This window comes from Rhinopithecus bieti, unplaced genomic scaffold (genome assembly GCF_001698545.2).
Source record: "Rhinopithecus bieti isolate Rb0 unplaced genomic scaffold, ASM169854v2 scaffold_4480, whole genome shotgun sequence".
Lineage (NCBI taxonomy): Eukaryota > Metazoa > Chordata > Mammalia > Primates > Cercopithecidae > Rhinopithecus > Rhinopithecus bieti.
The window spans coordinates 350,383-374,561 of NW_016804510.1; the positions used below are offsets into that span (position 1 = coordinate 350,383).

The 24,179-nt window shown below is 35.8% G+C and overlaps 1 protein-coding gene across 4 annotated transcripts in view; it reads left to right on the plus strand.

Annotated features, from left to right (window-relative positions):
* TRPS1 (transcriptional repressor GATA binding 1) overlaps positions 1 to 24,179 on the plus strand; it is a 262,329-nt gene that overhangs the window by 229,105 nt on the left and 9,045 nt on the right. For all 4 annotated transcript variants that reach the window (XM_017868850.1, XM_017868849.1, XM_017868851.1 and 1 more), the window contains exon 6: positions 23,305 to 23,427. In XM_017868850.1, the coding sequence (XP_017724339.1) occupies positions 23,305 to 23,427 (123 nt within the window). The remainder of the gene's footprint in view (positions 1 to 23,304; positions 23,428 to 24,179) is intronic.

Below are 24,179 nucleotides of genomic sequence, written 5' to 3' on the forward strand. Positions count from 1 at the left end.
AGGCAAATATATTACAAAACGAACACCGAAACTAAGCATAATTTCTTATTAAAACAGCATCTTACAGAATTAGAATACTATGGTTGATGGAAGGGAGACACTTTATGAAAAGGAATCTACAAATAGATTTAATTTTATACTCATTGTTCAACTCTTCCCGATCTTGTCTTCTCTAGATTAAGTTTAAATGGGAAACTTTCAGAACTGAACTGAGCCTAGCCAAGTATAGAAATATGTATTTTGTATGTGAGCTCCTACGGAAAGGATGCACCAAAACTGTTTTTGATGTGAGTGGAGTGAGGTGTTAAGAGCAGTCGTAAGTTTTATAAAATTAAAAACCCATGTGCTAAAATTAGAAATAGTTTATTGTCCTTAAGAGGCAACTGAATTAACCTAGCTATCTGGCTAATAAACATAAATAGTCCACCTTAGCGAAGCTCTAATTACAGCCTCTGAGCCTTTCGGTGAGTTTACAACTTAAAACATCTGAGTGATTCTGCCTTTTCAAAGTCATGTGAAGTTAGAAAGGCGGCCTAATTAAAACAAATCTTGGATAAACCACTTCATGGAGATAGAAGTTTGATGGTTGGATATATCAAAAATTGTTACCAGATGTTGTTCAGAGGCCTTAACAGTTTAAAGATCATGAGGGCTTTTTTTTTTACCAAAGCAAAAATATTCTAATTGAAGTTGTCAGCAGGAGTGAGACTAATATGCCTGTATTTGATTAAATAATAGTTTATTTAACATTCAGTGTGGCCCAAAATTGGCCAAGACAAAAGTCAGAAAACATTTTAGCCAGAAGACTTCAAAAGAAAAATGCAACAAAATGACAGTACTATCTAGGTAACTTTCAGGCACTGTGGTTTGATAATGTCAGTTTTTATCCTGCTTCCCATTCTTCATATGTCTTACAGTATATACTCTGCAAATGCCTTCAAATCTTTATTCTCTCATGTATTTTGTATTTTATAAAAAGAAAGGACAGCAACACAAACTTATTATAAGACTTACTGCTGAAACCTTGGCAAGGAAATACCGGGACACTTTCCATTATAGAAATGTAAACATCTATATTTTTAGGAGTTAGATATTTTACAGAGGCTGCTGTCCTTTCACTGGGATGTGAGGATATTAGCTGTATCAAAAAGAAGAATATAAGACCCACATGGTCCTGTTACGACTTACAGGCATCTTTTCCTGATGACATGAGAGGAGCACATAACTACTTCCTTCCCATTCAATGTACAGCTGTGTGTGCTGCTCTCAGATGAAATGCAAGAATTCCCTTTGAAGAACACAGAGGCTTGTCTCAGCCAGTCTTCCTATTGGCGTGAGCCTCTCTCTCCTTACATTTTCTGCTTCTCAGGCATGCACCTAGCCATTAACTCCCGAATGATGTGGCAATACCTTGGTTCTCCCAGAATAAGTTTTTCAGACTTTTCTTGGACTTGGTGTACATAAACATTTAAGAAATCGCCCACATAGATGACTAGGAAACAAATGCATTTTAAAAAATGAATTTTCGACATTGTGACCAATTCCCAAGCTAGCGTTTGCTTTCTATAGTACACAGAGGTCTGGATTTTTAAACTAAATTGCAGCGTACTCTGTGGCAATTATGAGAGGACAACTGCACTAGAGGGCCATTAATCATTTAAACATTCAAATAAAACTAAATGTTTCTTTTTAGATCTAAAGTGCAGCCCATAACACAATTGAAATAACATTAATAGGAGAAGGGAATGAAAAGACAGAAAACAGCTGTTGCTCTCTCTGCAATGTGCCATGGGCTGTAATCAGAGAGTGAGACACTGTGTACAGTAAGGGAGAGGATTCTTGTTGATTCAGTTCATTTTCTACCATCCTGAGCTTTCTCGGTTTAAAGGAAGTTAGGGTGATGTTCTTGCATGTCATAACACTGCATTTCTGGATATTCAGCAGAAGGGACAAACGGCTGGAAGGTTTAGTTTTACAGCTGTTGCAGAACAGTATTTAAAAGTTGCTTGTTAGCTGCAAAGTGCTAATAATAACGTAAACAGGGTACAAAATGTCCCCTGTGGCTAATGAGGAAAAACTGTGCTCTTTAAATATAACTTTTCACTATTAAAATAAATTTTAGTTTTACCAGTGATTTACTTTAAAATAAACTTTGTAAAAATCTAAAGAACATTACATAGTTAACCACATTTGTCCTAGAGGATAGTATGGAAAATAACTTACAGCCCAGTTGGAAAACTAATGACTTCATAATGACTTTGCTTTATTTGTCTTTGTTCAATGTCAACAGTTCAATGTCTGTCCGTGTAATCCTCTTTTAAATCCCTTGACTTTCTAACATGAGTTTTATTTCCATGTCAATTTCACAAGTTCTAATTGTCATCCTTTTAGCATCACTGTAAACCGCAGTGCAGAGATCATACCGCCCCTCTTCTAAAACAGGTGTAAATAAATGAAAGAAAGAATCAATTAACTTGTTCTAGTCAAAAAATAGTCCCAGGTAGAATCATACTAGAGTGTGGGTCTCTAAACTCCCAGCCCCCCTGCACTTCTCACTGTGCTATGCCAGGAAGTGAAAATCACAGCAAATCACTGTCCTGTAAGAATTACTGCCCCTAGCCCATGTCCCAGGGATAGAACAGGTGAGGAGCCTCCATGCTGGTTTATAGGAAAAGGCATGCCTGAAGCCAGCAAGGTCCTTGTCATCTATGCTCCTCAGGTGCTTTATTTTCACAGCCTATCAAAAGGAATAAATCTAATGCTTGCTTTACCGTGAATTTACAATTTTCCTTAGAATTTCAGTGTATAATGACTGGAACTTGGGCAGTCTGTAAATGATAAATGGAAAAAGAATGAAACAAAGCAGAAAAGGGGAATGGAAGAGGGGAGGGAGAGGGAGAAGGAAGGCAAGAGGGGCAGGGAGAGGGAGGGAGGCAGAAAATGTAAATCTCAAAGCCAATGAGGTTACTATAGACCATCTGGAGAAAGATGAATTATTCTTTAAATCCTAGGTCTAGAAGAGACATTAGAGACCATTTGTTGTTTATGCTCTCTGATTTCCCCCACCCTGTATATAAATATATAAAGAAAGAAGGAGGAAACTGTGTTACTGAACACCAACCATGTGACTGGCAGAGTTGGAGGCATTCTATGTGCATCATATTCGTGACCCTTCATCGTGATTGACCACTTGCTGTTCCTTTATTTTCCTCTGAAGCAGGACCTAGAAAATGACTTTATTAGAGCACCTATCAAGTCTTTGCTTATGTGGCTTCCCTGATAATTTCTGAGCAACTTGAAACCTTTGGTCATGTCTTTTACCATTGTGTGCCTAGTTATGCCTTTTACAGGTAGAGCGTCCAACATGGTGCTGGGCACAGGGCAGATACTTAATGAATGGCATTTAAAATGAATGACTGAATGAATACATGAATTACAGGTAAATATCACAGGGTTGTCTCATTTAGTGTGCCATGGCCGTGGTGCTTATGCAGTCCTGTGCCTATAAAACTGCATGGTACTAAGTTTACGTGCTTTAGGGAGTAAGTGAACCTTGCAGTTTCCTATTTTTTTTTTTTTAATGTGACTCTTGTGTATGTTTTGATTATATTGACTTGCTTTCATTTAGATGTAGAAAAAAAATGTCATGTTTTGGTATTTTAGCCTTAATAACCTCATAAAACACATACGAAATTCGCTTGCTAGATTGTGAGATGCCTTTGGTTTATAGAGGAAAGTAAAACTCCTGGCTTTTCTTTCCTGGAGAAAGAATATAGAAAGTAGCCTCATGATCTCCATGACTCCGACCTGTATGCCAGAAAAACCAAAACAGGAGTACGCCAGCCCCTTAAGGATGTGAAGACAGCAAGAGTTGACATCAATAGTAAATGTAATATTTACAATAAATATGAGATAGGGCTAGACATAGTAGTGGAAATGGTACATCCCCCACCCCCCAATCCTATGTAGCTACTTCATATGAAAGATGGCAAAAACTTCCTTTTTGTTCATGTAGACATCAGCATTTCTAGAAGACAAGGATGACACTTTTGTCAGTTATTTACTTTTTGACATATGTGCCAATGGGAACAACTATTAGCCCATTAAATACTTTTTGATATTTGACCCAGGATAGTAAATATATGCATTCAGAAAAGAATCCAATGCTACCTTTGTCATCATTGTGACAACTGAAGAGCTCTAGTGGTCTTTCAAGTACAGATAAACTTCCAGGAGGATTCTCATATGAGCTGGCCACAAGGGCTTTTATTGTGAACCTTCCAGCGTATCCTGTATGTTCATTGTGAACTAAGGAAATGGCAGTGATGGCATCTCAAATAGTGGACCATGGCACCTGTGATGGGGGTATCCCTGCTTTTTGTGCCCATAAAGTTTTGCCAAGTTCTTCTAAACAGATTCTTCAGCAGTATAGTGACCATTATACTACTTCCTCATAGTGTGACTTTTGTAAAAAAAAAATAAAAGAAAATGTCCTGGATTGATTTTGTCAAAACAGTTACATGAGAAGTGTAGATAATGAAGGACTCTTTCAAGGATGATTCAAACCAAAGTAAATACTAGACTGCACGGATGGACTACTCAAATGTGGTCAGCAGTACTATCCGATGCTCTGCTTAGAAAAGACTCCTCTTTTGGACAGACAACTTGTAGAAAATTGAAAAAAATATGTATACGTTTGTATCTGTGAAATGTATTTATTTTATTTTCTTATTTTTTACTGCTTTACTTCTGGTACCATTCCTTTATTTTCTCTTAAAAACCTACACCCCTTCATTTTTATTTCATCTAGTTCAAGTGAAGTCGATTTTGCCCTAGATTCAGAGCCAGATTGTGTGCCTTACATTCTTGTTATTCAAACTTGGGGCTTACTAGAAATGCCAGATCTCAGATCCCATCCCAGACCAATAAATACAAATCTGCATTTTGACAAGATCCCAGGGTACTTTGTAACACAGATTAGAGTTTGAGAAACTTAGCCAAGTGCAGTGGTACACACCCATAGCCCAACTACTCGGGAAGCTGAGGCAGGAGGATCTCTTGAGACCAGGAGTTCAAGGCTAGCCTGGGCAGCACAGCAAGACTCTTGTCTCTAAAATAATAATAATAATAATAATAATAATAATAATAATAATGATGATGATGATGATGATGTTTTAGAAACTGCTGTACACCAGAGCCAATGTGGGAATTCTATTCACCTGGCCATGGTGGGACAGGGACATGACCCAAGTTTGCCCAACAAGGCCCTATTTGAGGACATTGGTTTGACCTCTCAAGAAAATGCACTTAGTATTTTCCATCTGACTTGTTCAAAAGAGCATAAGATGCTAGATATGTGGCCATTTTACCATCCAGTCCTGTCTGACTGAGACTGGGGTCTGTGTAGAGGAAGCATATTCCAGAGGAAGAAAAATGGTGCTCTCAGGGTATCACTTGAATCCTGGCCAAAATAGGCCTAAAGTCAGAGTTTTCCCAGATTTTAGTTGCATGAGTCAGAAGATTTCCTTCATAGTCATACAATTTGAGTTATATTTTCTGCCACAAACAACTGAAAACAAATACAAGATTTATAAGTAATGATTAAAGGCTCGTTTGAGTCTCACCACCTATTTGCATGGGCTCCTTAGCTGAGTGTGTGTGTGTGTGCGTGTGTGTGTGTGTGTATGATTTCTCATTTGTCATTTGTTGTAGCATTTAGAAGTATAAGAATCATAAAAATCTTAGGTTCGAGACATGTCTGCTTTCTTGCATCGTTCTCTTAATTGCTTCATGTATATTTACCTTACTTGCCCTCAAAATTATAAACACTTCAAAGGCACTGGACTTTTCTTCCATGAGGCGATAATTTAAAGTAATAAGACGTTTATAAATAAACATACCAGAACTTATATCAAGTGAGTGTAGATTTTCAAAACCACCACCTGAGGAAGCTGCTAATTTATTCTGGTTTTGCTGACTTTGGAAAGAACATTGTAGTAACTCTCTAGAATAATGATCAGCACTAGTTTCTAAGCCATGAGATCACACCAGTGCTTTGTTAGTTACCTCTGATTTTTACTCAAAGTGACACTACAGGGAATCATATTGAACTCAGTCAGATCACTTCAATTCCTATGAAGTAGCCCACGCTGAGTCCCCTGTGGATCCTGCCAGCCCCGAGTACCCCACCTCTTCCCTGAAGATCTCGTGGGAACTACTGCCATCCAGCAGTAAAGGGATAGCGTGTGCCTCATGGGGAATCTTTAGAATTCTCTTCCTTCACTGCAGCCAGCACTGGTTCTGATTTCGATCAGTCACTGCCCATGCCATATTAACGGTTATATATTTCAGTATCACCCTTGGGTGCTACCAAGGTTGTTCTGCCACCTTATTCATCAATATTACTCTGATTAAGTTTGCCTCTTTCGAGAAATGAGATTGACATCCAGGAAAGTAGAACTTCTATTACTGTGAGAACTTCAGTAGCTAGCTAGCTAGCTAGGTCAATAAATTGATTGATGGAGAATATAACAAACATTCTTAATATAAACAGCTGAGAAGCTTTAGAAGTAGAAATATAAGTATAAACTCAGAGGCTTTGTCATCTTTGTTTAATAGAAACGGATTAGTACTTATATTAAAAGGTGTTAATAGATCAATAATTTATAATAAATAAGTAAATAAGACCATGTTTCTTATGTTCTTCGATGTGTTATAGTGATGAAAGATTTGGAATTTTGTGAGAAGCAGACTCTTTTCCTAAGAGAGAAGAGGAGGCAGAGTTTATAAGTAAGGTAGTAAATTCCTAAAGGATAAAACTCTTCCTTATTGATTAAATATCAGGTATTTGGGTTGGTTATAAGTTTATTCCTTTCCTGTCTGCTACCTTTACAAGCCAAGAAAATTTCAACAGGTTAAAAGCATTCAGAGAAATAAAGGGGCAGAGAATACTGTGCATTTGTTGCTACGGAAAATCTAAATCAACTTAGTAGGCAGCTAAAAGAAACCAATGTTTCTGGCGAGGACTAAAATGCATTTTAACTGTAATTCCAAGGGCAAATCACACCAATATCGCCAAGTTAAAAATTACTGTTTCTCTAATAAAAAAGGAATTCCAATCATTTAAACCATGAGCTAAATTATATTTTCTGAATATTGATTTTAATCAATTTTATGAACCTTAAGTGATGAAGATAACTTTTTACAAAATGTAAGGATATTGCTGTTGTTACAGTAATTTGGTGTAAATGATTCTGTTAGACTATTAAAGTAAAACCTCTTTGCTAATATTCAGGGATTATATTACAATAACATATTACATAGCAAAATAAAGTTAATAGCATGGATCAACTTGCAGAAGTCTCTCTGTTTTAAATGAATATTGTTTTCAGAATGTATTTGTTTTGAAATATGAATTTCAGATCTATAAATTATAAGGTCAAGTATTTTAATAATTGTTATTATATCTTAGACTACCAATAGATGTTGCATTCTATGTAAAAGATTTGTCTAATTTTGTATTAAGTCAAACCATTTGTAATCACCTGTGTAAAATACATGTTTATGTATATACATACACACAAAGATAAGTCTGAATATATGTCCCCGGGCTAAATTATCATGCTGTGTATGGACCTTTTGCATGTTCTCTTATTAACAGCAGTAGAAAACTTAGTGTGATACAATAATCATTTTTAAATAATCCTAAATCTACTCAGGGTGAAAAGATTCTGAGAGCAGGCGCTTTAAACAGCTGCTCTGAGCAAAATAGACACTGCTTTCTTTTAAAGCTGAAAAGGAGAAAGGTAACAATTATCCCAGAGACACTGGAAACAAAGTTGTCTGATTTTTCCCCGGCAAATGTCTCCACCTCTTGTAAAAAGAACAGTGTATTTGAGATGTTGGAAAATGGTGGACCCATCAGAAGCAGTAATCAGATAAACAGATAATTAATGTATTAAGAGGGTAATTGAAATTAACAATAGCTTTCATATGTACGTTTAATACTGTGCTACAATTTATTACTTGTCTGAAGTACTTTCTTGCATTATACGTCAAGAAGCCTTGTGGAGCCAAAGTAGAATAATAACAATTAAATGTAACTACCTCTACAAGATTAAACTTGATACTGAATTGAGTAGGGGTAGAAATCATGACTTAAACAATTGTTTTCTCCCTTTGTACTTCATGTATAAATTCAGTACTGCTTTTACCATGAAGAGAGAATTCTGAATAAAGCCATAATTCAGATTAAATCAAACTAAATATTATTTAGGTGCAATACTAAATATTATTTATTTATCTAGAGATATTTTTAGGATATATTAAAATTCCCACTATGCCTGCAAGTTTTGTGTTCTGTAAGAAACTTACAGAATTTTCCCTTGAAATTGACTATCTTAATCCTAATTTATATATTTTTTCAAAAGTAAAAACCTGGAAAGGGCCTTACTAACCAGGCTGAACATTTTGCAGTTTCCAATGGGTATATAATGGCATCCACTCTGTGATTGGGAGTTTAAAAATCAGAACACTCAAATGTTCTGATCCCCGTTGCTTTCCCATTTGAATAATCATACCTCTTTATATTAACAAACTTTATGGTGATATTTTCAGATTCTTTCTGTATCACTTCTTAACTGGCCACAAATGTTTGTAATACTTGAGTGTCTTCTCTGAGTTTCAAAATGACTTGCTCAGATAGGAACTCACATTATTTTTCCATTTCTGATTCCTCCCTTCCCCCATTGTTTCCAAAAAATACATGTGCATTAGTAAATTCCGCCTATTTTCATCATTAAGAAAAAAAAAAGTCAAGTTCAAGAAAGAATAGCACAGCTGTTCACAATGTCATGTCTTATAAAACAAATCTATTAGGAAGGTCAAATCCTGAAAGAGGTCAAGTTAATGAGATAAGTGGAGTAATTTGGTCATTTTCTGAAATTTGTAAACTTACACAAATCTATTTTTTTTATCCTGCACTAGATTTTTATCCTGCACTAGATTGACTGATTAACTAAGCCTCTGCTAATGGTGGTTTTCTACTTCTTTAAAAGTTATTATTTTTATATATTAGGCACACTTTACCTACTTTTTTTAATGTGAATTGAGTTCAATGTTAGTTTGATACTAATCAGTCCATTCTGTTTATTTTTTAATTACTGCTTTCATTTGGAATGCACTTAAAAAATAAATTTAAAAAATACAAATATAAATAAAAATTATATGTATATATTCACACATACATTTTGTGTATGTGTGTATATGTACACAAGTTAATTAAATAAAATTGTGGACTTTTAAATAAAATTATAGATCAAATAAATCATAGACAATTGGTGGAAAGAGGATGACCTACATCAGATCTAGCCACTTAACATTTCCTTCAGAGAGTATAAACATTTTGGAGCGTGTAGTATCTGCACGTGTTTTTAAAATTATGCATAAATTAATTCTTTGTTAAATCCTACTGCTGGTTCCATTAATTTACCGATTCTGCCATTATATTTTATATTTATTTTATTCCCAAAATTTTTATCTTTTAAGTCAGATATAACTCCTTATCTTGAGAGAAGTATGACTTCCATCTTTTTCAAGTTGGCATTTTAAAAGATAAGAGCATTAGCACCTGAAAATTTTAAATATATTAAACTAGAGGACCTTGAAGCTACTTTTTTTGAAAAGGTAATGAATATATGTGTATATGCTTATACATATTATAAATGTATGTTTGTGTGTGTATTTAACTATGAATGCATGCATATATATTTATAAAGTGCGAATGTTAGTCAAATTCCAAATGGAATAAAATTTAGGGATATAAATATGCAACTACCACCCAAAATGTATTCAAAATTAGCAAAGTTTCTGTGTCTGGGTCTGTATAAATCCAAGTGAGTCAACTTTTTTTATAATCGAGGAATCAAATATCTATTTTTATATTTTGTGTGTATGTAATCTGTGTGGCCTCACTATATGAAAGAAGAAAACTATCTGCAGCTAGACATGAGTAGTAAAACATGCATGAGGGAATGTGATCTACAAAGTGTTCCTTTATGTTCTAGAAAGGACCCTGATTCCTTCCTCAAATTTCAAGTTGGTTTTTGTGTTAGAAATATGTATGTTTAAAATGGAGGAAGTCACCACCAGAGTTATGTAATGTAATCCTTAAAGGTCTTTTAGAATGCAGTCAAAAGGAGAGAATAGGAAAGAAAGAGAGGAGACATGTATTCATACATTTTTAAATGTGTAATTGATGTAATAAACTCTTTAAAAGACAGTTTCTTATATAAGGGAATTTTAGGGTCACCATTAATACATTTTTTCATGTTGTAAAAATAAATATGAGGCCTTTTGTATAAGTTTTATGCATATGCACATTAATGTAGATATTGAGTTATATACTTGTATATAAGTTCCAAAAGTGTATTGTTTTCAATATCTTCTAAAATCTAATATCTATTGAATTATTCAATCTCTTCTGAAATTAAGAGAGAAAGGAGAAATTTAATGATCTCTGAATGCTTCATATGTCAAGCATGACGTTCCATAGTCTCACAGACATAATTATGTTTATGTTAATTGAGTATGTATGTGAATTGAGAGAACTCCAACATAGTAATAAAAATAAATTGGCAATAAAAATTAATCATAAGTTATCAATGTCTTATTTTCCTCTGACTAAAGTAAATAATTATTAAGCTAACATTTACAGCACTCTCCTAGGTACTCTATTGCTTCATTTTTTAAAATTACCGTGTAACCAATTATATTTATTCTCAACTATGTAAGAAACTCGTGGAATTTCTTGACAACATTGTTGGTGTTTTAGTCCCACTTATAAAATATATTGCTTTAATGCAAATAAAAACAACTAGTGACATCTCACTCTATGCTGGTGCTGAAAATGATTCCATTTATTCATTTATGTGAATGTATGTATATATATGTTTGTATGCACATGTATATACATAACCAACATATGCCATTTCTATACATTTTGCAAATTGCTCATAAGCTCAGACAAACAGGGACTGTTCCTTTCCTCTCCTCTCCTGGGCCTAAACATGGCCCAGAATTTATTAATTTTCTTTTGCATTTCACAAAAGTGAAACTGTTTTCAATCTAAGTTCTAGTTTCTGTAACAATGGTTGTCCTTCATATTTCATGAGTAAAGATATGATTAAAGCATAATACTTGTATGTGTACACACACACACACGTACACACACACACACACACGCACTCCAAAGTGGCCGCAGCATCTCTTCTGTTAGAGGTCAATTCAATTAAGCTACCACTAATTAAATGCCCACTGTATGCAATGCACTGATAATATAAAGATTAAAGGAAAAAGTAGGTCCTTCAAGAGCATCCTTTCCCCTGTGTGACTTGCACATGTAAATAATTGGAATCCAGCAGTCTGTCTCCTATACCTATGCTGAGAAAGTAGAACTATTTTATGATTTCAGACAATTCAATATAGGAAAAACCGAGGCAAACTAACATTCGAATGCTCCAAAAGTTAAGTTTGTACATTGTCACAAAGTTCCTCTTATGATGAAGACTAGTTTTGATATATTTGGGGTAAATTTGTAAATGTGAATTAGCAAAAGATAAGTCACAACTAAGCATTTTTGTTTGCTTTTCATTTTTTGTATGTGTTTTAAATTTCAGCTACACTATGAATCCTTTTCAAAATATTTTAAGAGCTTAATAATTTTTTTCTTTTCTTTTAAAAAATCTATATTACTTAACCATGGGGAGAAATGACATTTCTTTAACACAGATGACTTTAAAAAATAATTATGGTTAATTTCTTGCTATAATTTATTTATATCTTTTGCCAAGACTGTGTGACAAATTCAATGTGTTCATCTAGAAGAAAAATAATGCCAACAGAAAAAGAATATAAACATGAGGCAGGGGAAAATAAAGTTGTTGAAAAGTTAGTGTTATATTTTCAGAGCCCTTCTCATGAAATAAAATCTCACTCACCAGGAGTTTTGTGTCTCAAGTTGGGCTGCCAGGTCTCAGTTTTGGTTTCCTGATATTCTGCTCGATGTACAAAATGTCAAAGTGAGAAACAGCTTTAACTGTTCCTTTTGGTACGGATGACTGAGGGGCAGTCTCCAGTATGCTTGATGCGATGAGGTAGTTCTTACTTTGGTATGCGATATAGTGTGATTAATAAACTCCAGATCACAGAGAGAGCCGGGTGCGAGTAAGGCTAATATGAGTGCAGTTTCCTACCCAAGACGATGTATTACCTTGAGCTAATCTGGTGGTACTGAAGAGAGAATTTATACATATATATATATATATATATATATATATATATATATGTACACACACATAACAAAGACAATCACTGCTTTCTTCTTGAGCAGCTGCAGCCTGTCCCACTAATGGACGTGCAAAAGCAAAAACTGGCAGCATAAGGTATGTGTTCGTTTTTACAGATGGTACTGCAGACAAGTTGGTAATTGAAAAGGAAGTCGTGTACGTGAGCTATTTGACGGGGCAGGGAGTAGGGACAGCCTATTACAGGACTCCCTGTGTAATTGACTGGGTGAGTTATTGAAGAAGTAGTTTTCCCATGAAAGATTTCAGTTATTACAAAATTACATCATTATTAAGGAAATTCATAATTCCACGTTGTCTTTTAAAAATCATGTTATTAAAACTTTAGAAATCAGCTCAGTTTTCCCTGTCTGCACAGTACCTCTATCATGAAATTATCTGCTCATGGTCGTTTTCACCAGTAGTGGTCACAGAGCTCTTATTTAAAGACACATCTTTCGTTTGAATAGTGACATAACATTAGGTGCTTATTTTAATCATTGGAAAGGTATCCGTAAATACCTACGATTTTATGTGTCCTGAGGACATACAAAATTGAACTAAATGAGAGATAATATTTGTAATGATTTATAGTTTCAAAAATAAATGAAATTCAGGTTCATTTTTTTTTTTAGTCTCCCACCACCTCACTCCCCGTGTTTCTAAAAGTCAGAGAGAATGGCATGTTCCCAGAGGTATTCCCGAGATAGTCTGTGAAGTATTTAATCCAAATTGCATATTTGGTATCAGGGGCGTTTTGTGGACACCTTCATAGTTTATTATTAACTCTTTTAACTGTTTTGAACCTCTGTATATTTAACTCATGTATTCTCATATGTTTTTGTTGTTTATATTAAAATAAGCAGTGGTTGCCATCTTTCTGCTGAGCAGGCTAAAGCCTGTGTTTTAACATCTGACTTGTACTGAATTCTTTCAATTGGATAGCCTATAAAAACTGTTTAGAGTTAGGAGTATTTTTGTCATTACTGTTCTGTGATGAAAGGCAAAAGTACATCACATATTAGATAGATGAAGAATATGAAGTTTTATATATAATAGTGAGGGAGTTTTTAAGCAGACATTATTTAAAATATTTTTATATTATCTGATTCTTGAGGAATTTGGTAGAATAACCTCATCTCTCAGAATTGCCAGTAATTTATCTTGAATAAAAATGATACCAAATATCACAAAAGGTCTCTGCCTTGGAACATACACATATATAAAAGAAATCTAGTAAATTGTTACCTGAACATGTGTGTTTACAGAGCATGTCAAAACCCCAGCACCATTTTTCTTGCCCCAACTCTAGCCAAGTCTTCTGCAAAAGCAAACAGAGACTTTCATCTGCAGCTAACCTCCCATGTAGCAGGCGCTATGAGAGGCTAAGTCAGTGGTGTCACCAACTTCTGCTTTTAAGCAGCGGCCTCTTTCACATACTTTTTTTATTTTTTTTGACACAGCAGGATCAAAACACATGTACTGCATCCCTCCCCCTTCCCCAACACTGCCCCTCCATCAGCCAAGTGCTCTGTTCCTCTGGCTATGACTGTGTCGACCTCAAAACAGCTCGTTGCCATATCTGATGAAGGATGACTCATTTCTTTCTGGTACCTCAAAACTTGCATAATTTCAATCAGCTGTTATTGGGTGGTTTGAAGAGATAAGGGTTCTTTAAGGCCAGGATATTTTGAAATATTTTTGGTAAAAATTCCCCAATCTCCTCTTTAGTAATAAGGCCTGAAACATGGTTCATTGTGGCTTTCAAGTGAGGACAACCTAGGTTTGTATCTTACCCCTACTATTCAGCAATTGCAAATTGCTTCTAAGCCTCAGTTTTCTCATCTATAAAGTGAAGGGAATAATAATAATGATGATAACAATACTTACCTCTTAGGATCATTGTGAGGATATTAGATAATGAGACTAGTCCTATCGTATGTTATCCTACAAACACATGTACAATGATGATTATTTAAAAAGGGACAAAGGTAGTCAAACAAGAGGATTCTATTAAATAATTGATTCAAAAATTCTTTTTTATTTAATTAATTTTCTATGTATCTATTTTAGAGACAGCATCTCACTCTGTTGCCCAGGCTGGAGTACAGTGACATGATTATAGCTCACTATAGTCTCGAACCCCTGGGCTCAAGCCATCTTCCCGCCTCAGCCTCCAGATTAGCTCAGATTATAGATGTATGTCACCAAACCAACTAATTTTTTTTTAACTTTTTGTAGAGAGAGGTTCTTGCTGTGTTGCCTTGGTTGATCTCAAGCTCCTAGCCTCAAGCAATCCTCCCACCTTGGCCTCCCAAAGCACTGGGATTACAGGCATGAGCTACCACGCCTGGCCAAAAATGCTTTTTAGAATATGATCCTATCTTATTGCCTAGACTTAGAGACAAGAATGTGTTTTTTGATGCTGGATAATTCAAAGAACTATTGTCAGTTTCATACTTCATCAATAAAAGGAGAGTAATAATAACTAGTAATTCACTGTAAATCTAAATTGGGATAAATATGTGTTAGGAGTTCTTAATCTTGGGATCTGGTTCCATCAGCACTCAAATCCACAGGAAATCTTTGGATACATTTTGTGAGGGACATGCTTTTGACCATGTTAAAGTTATTTGGAAAATACTTTACACTTTGTTTTTTCTGGGGAGTGTCATAAATTTCACCAAAAGATTGTATGATCCCCAAGAGTGTGAGAAACCATCAAGGAACGACTGAAGTGTATATGGCTGCCTCAAGGGTGGCAACACTTCATAAACCAGTTATTATGTTAAGTACTATGAAGAGAATTATTGATTTCTTTCTGTTTCTTTCAAAATAACCATTATATATTATAAATTTAAAAATATATCATGACATTATAAATTATAATGTCATGATATATTATAAAGGCAGCCCTAGAAAGGTGTAATACATGAAATATTAATAACTGGATTTGACTCTCTAATTAAATGCCTAGAAGCTGAGACTTTTGGACTTCAGGACTTTTCTAGAAAGGTCTTCATCACTGATATTTTATGATATTTTATTTTAGAATGTGAACCTATCCCAGAATAAATCTGCTTATTAAATATATTATATAAATAAAATATGCAACAGATTTATTAAAAGAATCAACTCTTGTGCTGACACACTGAAGTTTGAGAGGTGCTAAAATTGTTTAACTGTGCCTCCAAAAGGCCTTTTATTGTATTTTTTCCTTCCAGTGTCAGATTTTGGCACTGGCATAGAAGAAAGTCCCTGTAGAGCTACTTTCCAACCATTGTTGTAGCTGAAGGAAGGGTGAAAACAGATACATGATGGCAAAAATAGAAGCACTGAGAGACTTGAGTAGTTCTTTTAACAATAATGACTTTCACGTGGAATGAAAAAAGACAGTGCAGACATAAATTTTCAACCATATTTTTAGCTGTCCAAGTGCATACTTGCTGTAAAGGCAGAACATTATTACAGAAACAACATGGTAAGAACTCCAAAAATCTGGGTTTTCCAATTCTGATTCTATTATGTAATTTCATTATGACATAGGGTGTTTTGTTTGCTCCTTTACCACATATGGGGTTAGTTACCAAATATGGGGTTAAAGAAGGGAGATGGGGTCCTCAGACCTGTGTAATAGGTTTTATATCTGTGTGATAAATTTCTAAAACCTTGAGATGTAAAGAATCTGTATGAATAAAGAGTGGGATTTACATAGGGAAATAGTGATTTTAGGCTATGTCATTCCTGGAATCACCAGTTACATCTCAGAAGAGATGGAGCTAATGTGTTTAGCACAGTAGCATTACCTGATATATTGGGTAGCTCCCTATGTGGCGACGTTGTCAGTGGGATAAGTCTTAGATGTATTCATATCTCAATGCAAGGTATGATTACTAGAGTATGTATTGCCTCATGTCCTGGAACAAAAACTGTTCTGTTGCTCTTAGCCAGAGATGCTAGTTTAGTTTACACTGGTCTCCATTACCATTGCTGATGTGTTGAGGAAGTGAATTTAATAAGCAGGGTAAACAGGTTTTGTTTCCAAGCTCTATGGTGATTATAAGATGGGTGCTTGGCTGAACCTGATAGAGTCCCTTCAGGTTTTTGGCAAGAAATCTGAGGGCAAAGAGGACTGTTTTAAAGCAGGCAAAGACATGCTGTACAGCCCATTTCAAAGGATTCTTCACAATTTTATTTGAAACAAAAGTTGGCCAGGATATTGGTAAACTATTGCTTTCTGTTGGCAGAGTGCTTTCCCTGCTCTTGTCCGATTGTTGGCCAGCCTGTGCTCCTCGTAAGAGTCTGGCTATTCATCTAAAGGTGTTTATTGCAAACTATCATCTATTTTTAAGTTGTTTTAGCTCCTGAATTCAGTATATTCCATAGGATCTACTGGTGTGTAGTCAACAGCTGGTTAATTCTGTTTTGGAGGGGAAGAGGGCAGGGACATGGCCTTCGATGTCTCCTAGTGGTGAATGATAGAGATAAGAACTAAAATAATATTCAACACTTACTGAATTATTGAATATCAACAATTACTGAATATCACCTACATATGTGACAGTCATGAACACATATACTCATGTCAACTCTATTGGTAGCTAATAGAACAATGTGATTGATAGAACATTATGACTAATGAGAAAATAAGCAAGTATTAATTTGTTTCTGAAATGACTTAAACTATTACACATTTTTGCAAAGGAGCACGGGAAGTAACCCCTCTGATTATTAGGTAACTTTTAGCCTTTAAAGGAGATTTACGAATGGGAAATACTTTGGTATCTTCAGAAAAGTTTCCACGTAATTCACATGATTTCAACTGTCAATGTTCATGAACAATTTCTGTTTGTGTTACTTTAGCTCCATACTTAGTATGTTTTTAGAAGATTCCACTGGAAAATCTGCAAGATTACTGACCATGTTTGTCTTATGCTGTGACCTGGCTTGTAGCACAGTGCCAGGCACATGGTGGACATGCAATAATTACTCCCAGAACTTAATTGAATTAATTTATCACTGAAATTGTATTACTGTGAAATCATACCAGAAGCTTTGATCATAACCATCTATGCATTTCGCTAACATGAACATTGCAAAGAATTTTTGATATAATCAAATAAACACAGAAAATTTTAAAGAGTTAAAATATTTGAGGTACATTCATACTAACATGATATGAATCAAATTTCAAATTAATTTGGTTTAAAATGGCTAAGATATAAAACCATAAAAAATGTGAGTAAATATTCGGCCTATCAAGGCTTGTTATGTAATTACATGGTTTCAGTATGGTTCTTATTCATAGAAAATTATTGTAAAAGATCATTTCTTCACAAATTCCTTCACCAATGGAAACTTTATTATCTTGAAGATGAATATCCATGTCTGTAAATGTTAAGCCACTTTAATAAATCATTCAATCAAATTTACTTCAGATGAAATCAGTTCTTTTTCAAAATTTGGAGATTTGGAAACCTTAAAATTTTATATTTGGCTGGTCTTCAAATAATAAAATAAAATCAGGAATAGAAACAGCTGAACCAATTTAAAATTTAATAAAAAACGTCTTAAGTCATATCTGGGTTTCCTAACATGTATGCCAAGGCTCAGCTATTTATCAATGATATATAGCTGACTAAAGATTTAAGTCTCCCAAAAGCAAAACTTGAATTGGAAACTTAGAGAAAATTTCAACTATTGTAACCCTCATGTTGGTGTTAGCCATGAACCTAAAGACAAAAAGGTGTTGTGTTTTGTTTGTTTTAAATATTTAGTCATTATACTTACTGGTTTACTCTAAAGGGGAGGAAAAAAATTACATTGGATTTAAAGTGTATTCATATTAAAAGATAGGTAGGTCATTTTCTATTTCTATTTGATGATTGTTCAGATCCATCACCTACATTACTGTTGTGAAAATCAGTATTGTGGCTATAATATTTGAAATACCGAAAGGGATCAGGGGCTCAAAAGACATGCCAATTATCACTGAAAAGCATTTGCCAGGCAATCACTGGCTTCGAAACTCCTTGCAGTTAACTGTTTGTACCATTATTCATCCTTTTTCACAAAGGAAATTACCAGCCAACGGAAATGGCCTGGAGACAACACAAATGCAACCTAAATTTTACTGGTCAAAGCATTAAAAGAAAAGCAAACAATCATTTTCTCGAACTGTTGATTCCAGAATTTTTTCTGTAGAAATTTTGAGTTGAGCTGACTGATGTAGATTTGGGTTTTCAGTCAATCCTCCTTCACTCTTGCCCTCCGTTGAAGCCACGTAGATGTGGAAGGTGAACTTAGAGCAGTTTAGGGGCAGAGATTGCCACTACTCTTTGTGACTTTACATGTGTGAGTGGGCAGTCTTCCCTCAGTCTGAGAGGAGAGTATGATTTGTGCTATATATGCCCCTCAAGAATGCCAATTGGTGTTATCAGCTAGCTACTTATTCCTACCCGTTTTCCCTCCCAGCACTGAGCTTATCCATATGACCCGTAATTCTTCCCTCTCACGCACAAGGTGATGGAGGTACAAATTATTATCTCTTAAGACAGCTTGTGGGAAAAGGAGAAATTTATTATTTAAACATAAACAGACACAGATAGAACCATCAACAATTTGTAACTATAATGATATAGATAAAAGAGAGCTACCCCCAGCACCTAGCAAGTACCTGGCATCAGCTCCTTCTCAAAAATACATGTGGGGCTGGGTGTGGTGGCTCACGCCTGTAATCCCAGCACTTTGAGAAGCAGAGGTGGGTGGATCACCTGAGGTCAGGAGTTGGAGACCAGCCTGGCCAACATGGTGAAACCTGACCCTACTAAAAATAAAAAATTAGCCAGGCATGGTGGCGGGTGTCTGTAATCCGAGCTATGGGAGGCTGAGGCAGGAGAATCACTTGAATCCAGGAGGCGGAGGTGATAGTGAGCCGAGATCGCGTCACTGCCCTCCAGCCTGGGCAACAGAGCAACACTCCGACACTCAACAAAAAAAAAAAAAAAAGAAGTGTGAAAGTAAGATGTGGACAATGAATTCTCTTTGCTTGTGATTTTCACATCATCAGCCGTCTCTGGTCCCAACTCCAGAATTTAAATTTGTCACGCCTAAATGGAAGACATTTTAAAAGGAACTAAAAAAAAAAAAAAAAAAAAACACTACTTTTTTTCCTAAAATATTTTTTTTTCAAAAAATAACGATAGAAATAATAGCAGGCAGGATTATTTTCAACTTTCTTAATATTTAGCCTAACAGAGCACTGTCCTAGGTGCTTATTCCTTACAATACTCAATGATGATTAGGAAACGGGATTTCTGTCCTTAATAGGCTTACTGCAAAGGAGAGTGACAAAGTATTTTAAAACTGCCATGCAGGATAAAGTATGAATGAAATAAGGTCGTTAGTGCTTTTCTTTTTCTTTAAGTTAAAGCCAAGTTTTGTTTTTGAAAATAGAGCTCAGAAGGCTTCTACTCTGCATTCCTTTGGTAACAGGCTGCTTCCCTGTCCTTGATTGGGCTAAGGATGTTGATAACTTCAAAGGAAATCCCTTACTGTGTCCTGCCAGGTTACACTGTACACCGTGTGACCAGGTCAGGACTCGCATCTGTATGGTGTTTTAGAAAGATGTGGTTCCGCAGTGACACAGCTCAGGACACTCACTCCCTACTTCTCCCACCTTCTCTGCTGCTTCCAGAAATTTTCATTGCACCAAAAATAAGGTTCTACTAGGCTTACCAAAGTACTAAATATGTTTAGATGGGAGGTAACTTCGTGTGTGAAAGAATTTCTCACCTACCTCCCACTCTCCACCCCCATGCAAGCTTGCTCCTATTGAATTCTAGGTGCAAACACCTAGATATTTCACTCTGACTCAACTTTCCATTCTCATATTTGATAAGATTGGTATGAAAGAAACACATTTAACAATATCCAACCTTATGTTTTAAGCATCTCTCAAATATTAAATTACAAGATTCAAGGGCTAAAAAGAAAACTAACAACATATTTTTCTCATACAAAAGAAATAATAATTGAATTCTCTTGACAAATAGGAGTTGAGCACTTACTACATCCCTAGCACTGTTTTAATTGCATCTGTTAATCCACACAAGAATCACAGTAGCCGGGCGTAGTGGCTCACGCCTCTAATCCCAGCACTTTGGGAGGCCCAGGTGGGCAGATCACCTGAGATTGGGAGTTTAAGACCAGTCTGACCAACATGGAGAAACCCCATCTCTACTAAAAAATACAAAATTAGCTGGGCGTGGTGGTGCATGCCTGTAATCCCAGCTACTCGGGAGGCTGAGGCAGGAGAATTGCTTGAACCCGGGAGTTGGAGTTTGCAGTGAGCCAAGATCACGCCATGGCACTTTAGCCTGGGTGACAGAGTGAGACTCTGCCTCAAAAAAAAAAAAAAAGAATCACAGTAGCTAACACTGTAAAGATCGGAGAACTTTAAGCATTGAAAGGTTAAGTGACTTGCCTAGTGTTGTGCCTGGCAAATGGCAGAGACAGGTTTTGAATACGAGTGTTCTGACACCTAAATCTGATTATTAACCTCCAAGCTCTACTGACTCTGAATAAGTGTATTCAAAGTACTCCTGATATATTTAAAATGTGATATGGTTTACCTAAAATATAGCAAACTATATTGGAATCTAAGTGCTGCTTTTAAAGCAAGCTGTGCTTTTGGAAACCAGTGCTGTAATTTCGGGATTTTCCCTCTATCTAATGAAAGGCATTTTCTTTGCAAGAGAATTAAGCACCAACTTGTGCAAGGGTTGAAACACTCACTGAAATCAGGATTACACCCACTTTGGCATGGTGTGTCAAGCACCCAGGGCGTAAGGAAAGAAAAGCAGGCTGGAGTGAATGGTTACACATTCACATTTGAGCCGCAGCCATATATGTGGGTTAGTTTCCCAATGGACATTTACATTGCCCTTGTGTGTATCAAGTTGGTGTTTATTTGCAAACATGTTATTTAGATCTAGGAAAATGACAGGATAGCCCCAGGAAAGTTTCACAGTTATAACCTAACTAGGCTCCCAGTTTACTTTGCATAAAGGGCATCCCCAAAATGTTTGATAAACACAACTTCTAATATTTCATTGATTTTGGGGGAAGCAGCAGTCCACTTTTGCAGTAGGCCCTCATTGGGACTTGCAGACTGACACCCAACATTTGTTATTGCTGTTATTGAGACTTAGAAACTCATGATACATTCCTGGTCCAGAGTTGGGTGGGGGGAAGGAGAAAAAGAGGAGCCAGAGATTATCTTTGAAAATCTAGTTTTTATTACATCACCTAAAGTAGCACAACCTGCTACACTAATGAAATCGTGTTCTTGGTTTAAAAGGGCAATTGTTAGCCTGACTTTGTGCTCACTAAAAACATTCCCCTAATCTTGTTAAGTTATTGCTCTCATTTCAGATTTTTATGGCTGTGCAGTTTACCAGCCCTCATTTCTTTACGTTTCATTCATTTTCCTTGTATTGATGATTAATGGAGGATGTCGAATGTTAGAGTGAGCAGGCATCAGCAATTGCAAGATCATAATTAGTTTAGCTGACGAGGGCCTCTGATAGCACTTGCATCTGGATGGAAAAATTACCCTATAGGGAACTGGCTGCTCACCAGGTCTTTTTAGTGATACATTGTGAAACACCCGATGAATCAAATGCCCTTTCAATGCCAAGAAAGTGTTCCAGTCTTGAAGCCAAAATTATGTCTGCAGAAAGCTTTCCATTTGAAATGTATCAGAGTACAATTATAACCATTGTATTTTCTTGGCAGGGATACCACTCTTCTACAGTATGGACTTGAGTTAAATAAATTGCCTAAATTTTATGAATCCCTGAAATTTTGACTTATAGCACATGTAATATTTAATTTCTAATAAAATTAGGTTCCAGCAAGACTTTTTCCACTCCTTATCTAACATGCATATTTTATCATTAAAGGCTTTGCTTCCTAGAGAAAGGAGAGCCGAACTACAATTCAGGCTGTCTTTCTTTTTTTTTTTTTTTCTTTTTTTTTTTCAGCAAGAGAATTCCATTTCCTGCCTGTTAGTATTTGTGCCTACAAACACAGCCTGACTTTTGTTTAAGTGAGAAGTTTAATGGAATCATTACTTGATAGCAAGAATGGAACAAGCAATACTAATTATCTAGTTTTAAATATTCTTAGGTATTTTGAACCTGTTGATTACAAAACTCAGGCCACTAGAATCAATTTGTATTTGGAAACCCTTGTGATTTCCAAGTCTAAGTCAAATAAAGTAAATAAATAGCCATTGAAGGGTCTGTGTTGCCTGACTTAAGTAGGTACCTCATAAGGGTTCTCATTAGTAATACTGTACTTTTAATTGGCTGAAGTTTCTCCAAACCCTCTCATGTTTGAGGAATAGAGGAATCTTTCAGATTTTACAATTGCAAACGAAAGACCAGAATTGAGTGTCTTATATTCTCTTAATACTTACGTTACATGAATGACATACAAAAACACACAAATCAAGTTTGATTTTAAATGGTTTACATTTATTCCAAACTTGACTATATTTTAAAGCTCAGGTGGCATGTGCTCCTCCTTTCCAAAGTGTATTAAACATATTGCCATGTTCTGTCGTTTTGACTTGTGTTTTGACACTTTTAAAAGGTGTATTTTAGGGTTCCGCATTTAGGAGCCATCATTAAAGCCATAAAACCCAAAGTTCAAAAAGTTAAAGCTGTTTCTGTGAAAAGCCTTTGGTGTTCCACACACCTCATCCATCACTGTAGGGTTAATTATAATGAAAATCAGTGGTGCCTATTAAACACAATTGAACCTGACCTCATTATGGGCAGTGTGGTTTTATACTGTCATTGTTGCTAGTTTAAAGACAAAACTCCTGGGTTGATTTGGTCTAACTCCACTGATCATGTGACTCACCTCTGACCTTGGGTTTTTTCCCCTGTTTCAGAGGCGTAGAGGCTCCGGTGTTTTTTGTGCCAATTGCCTGACCACAAAGACCTCTCTCTGGCGAAAGAATGCAAATGGCGGATATGTATGCAATGCGTGTGGCCTCTACCAGAAGCTTCACTCGGTAAGAACTTGTTCCACTCTTTCAGGAAAAGCTTTATAAAGCAGTGTTGGCCTGGTCTGTGGTGTGATAAGTCCCATTCCCTGGCTTGCAGTGCCTACCCCTGCAGGGTTGTTTAATACAGTCACTTTGAGTGCATGTGTGATTTATGGTGAAAGTGGCTTAGATGTGATGGGGAGATAGGTTTGAGGTCATTAGTAATGCATTATGCTTCTTTTGATATAAAAGAGGAAAATGATTGATTTCTGGGAACTTCACAGCAGATAGTTGAATTAATGGTTATCAGAATTCAGTGAAATTATTTTAGGTAAAAAGGAGAAAATTTTAGAAGTTTCAGAAATATGCAAAACGTTTTAAAATGAAAAGGACGCTTTCATGTTCAGTATAAAATAAAAGGCAGGGGAAGAATTAGTATTTTCTAGTTTACCTTTGGAATTCGCAAGTGTTATCTTATCCGCTTTAGGGGCTGGAGGGACACATTCGGAAGGACAGTTCTGAGCTGAACTAGGATCAGAGAATATCACATGAATCTCCACAGTGCCTTCAGTGGGTATTTCAATAAGGTATCTGAAGTTCTGAATAGCACACACACCAGAGTAGAGTAAGGTGCAAAGATACTTTGTCTTTTAAGATCTCCAGCTGGCTTTGGCTCACGGAGGTCCTTTGAATTACTTTTCCTCAAATTTTAGTTAGAATTCTGTAATAAAATTAAAACTCACAAATCCTCCATCTGAATATGGATTTGACTTACTGAA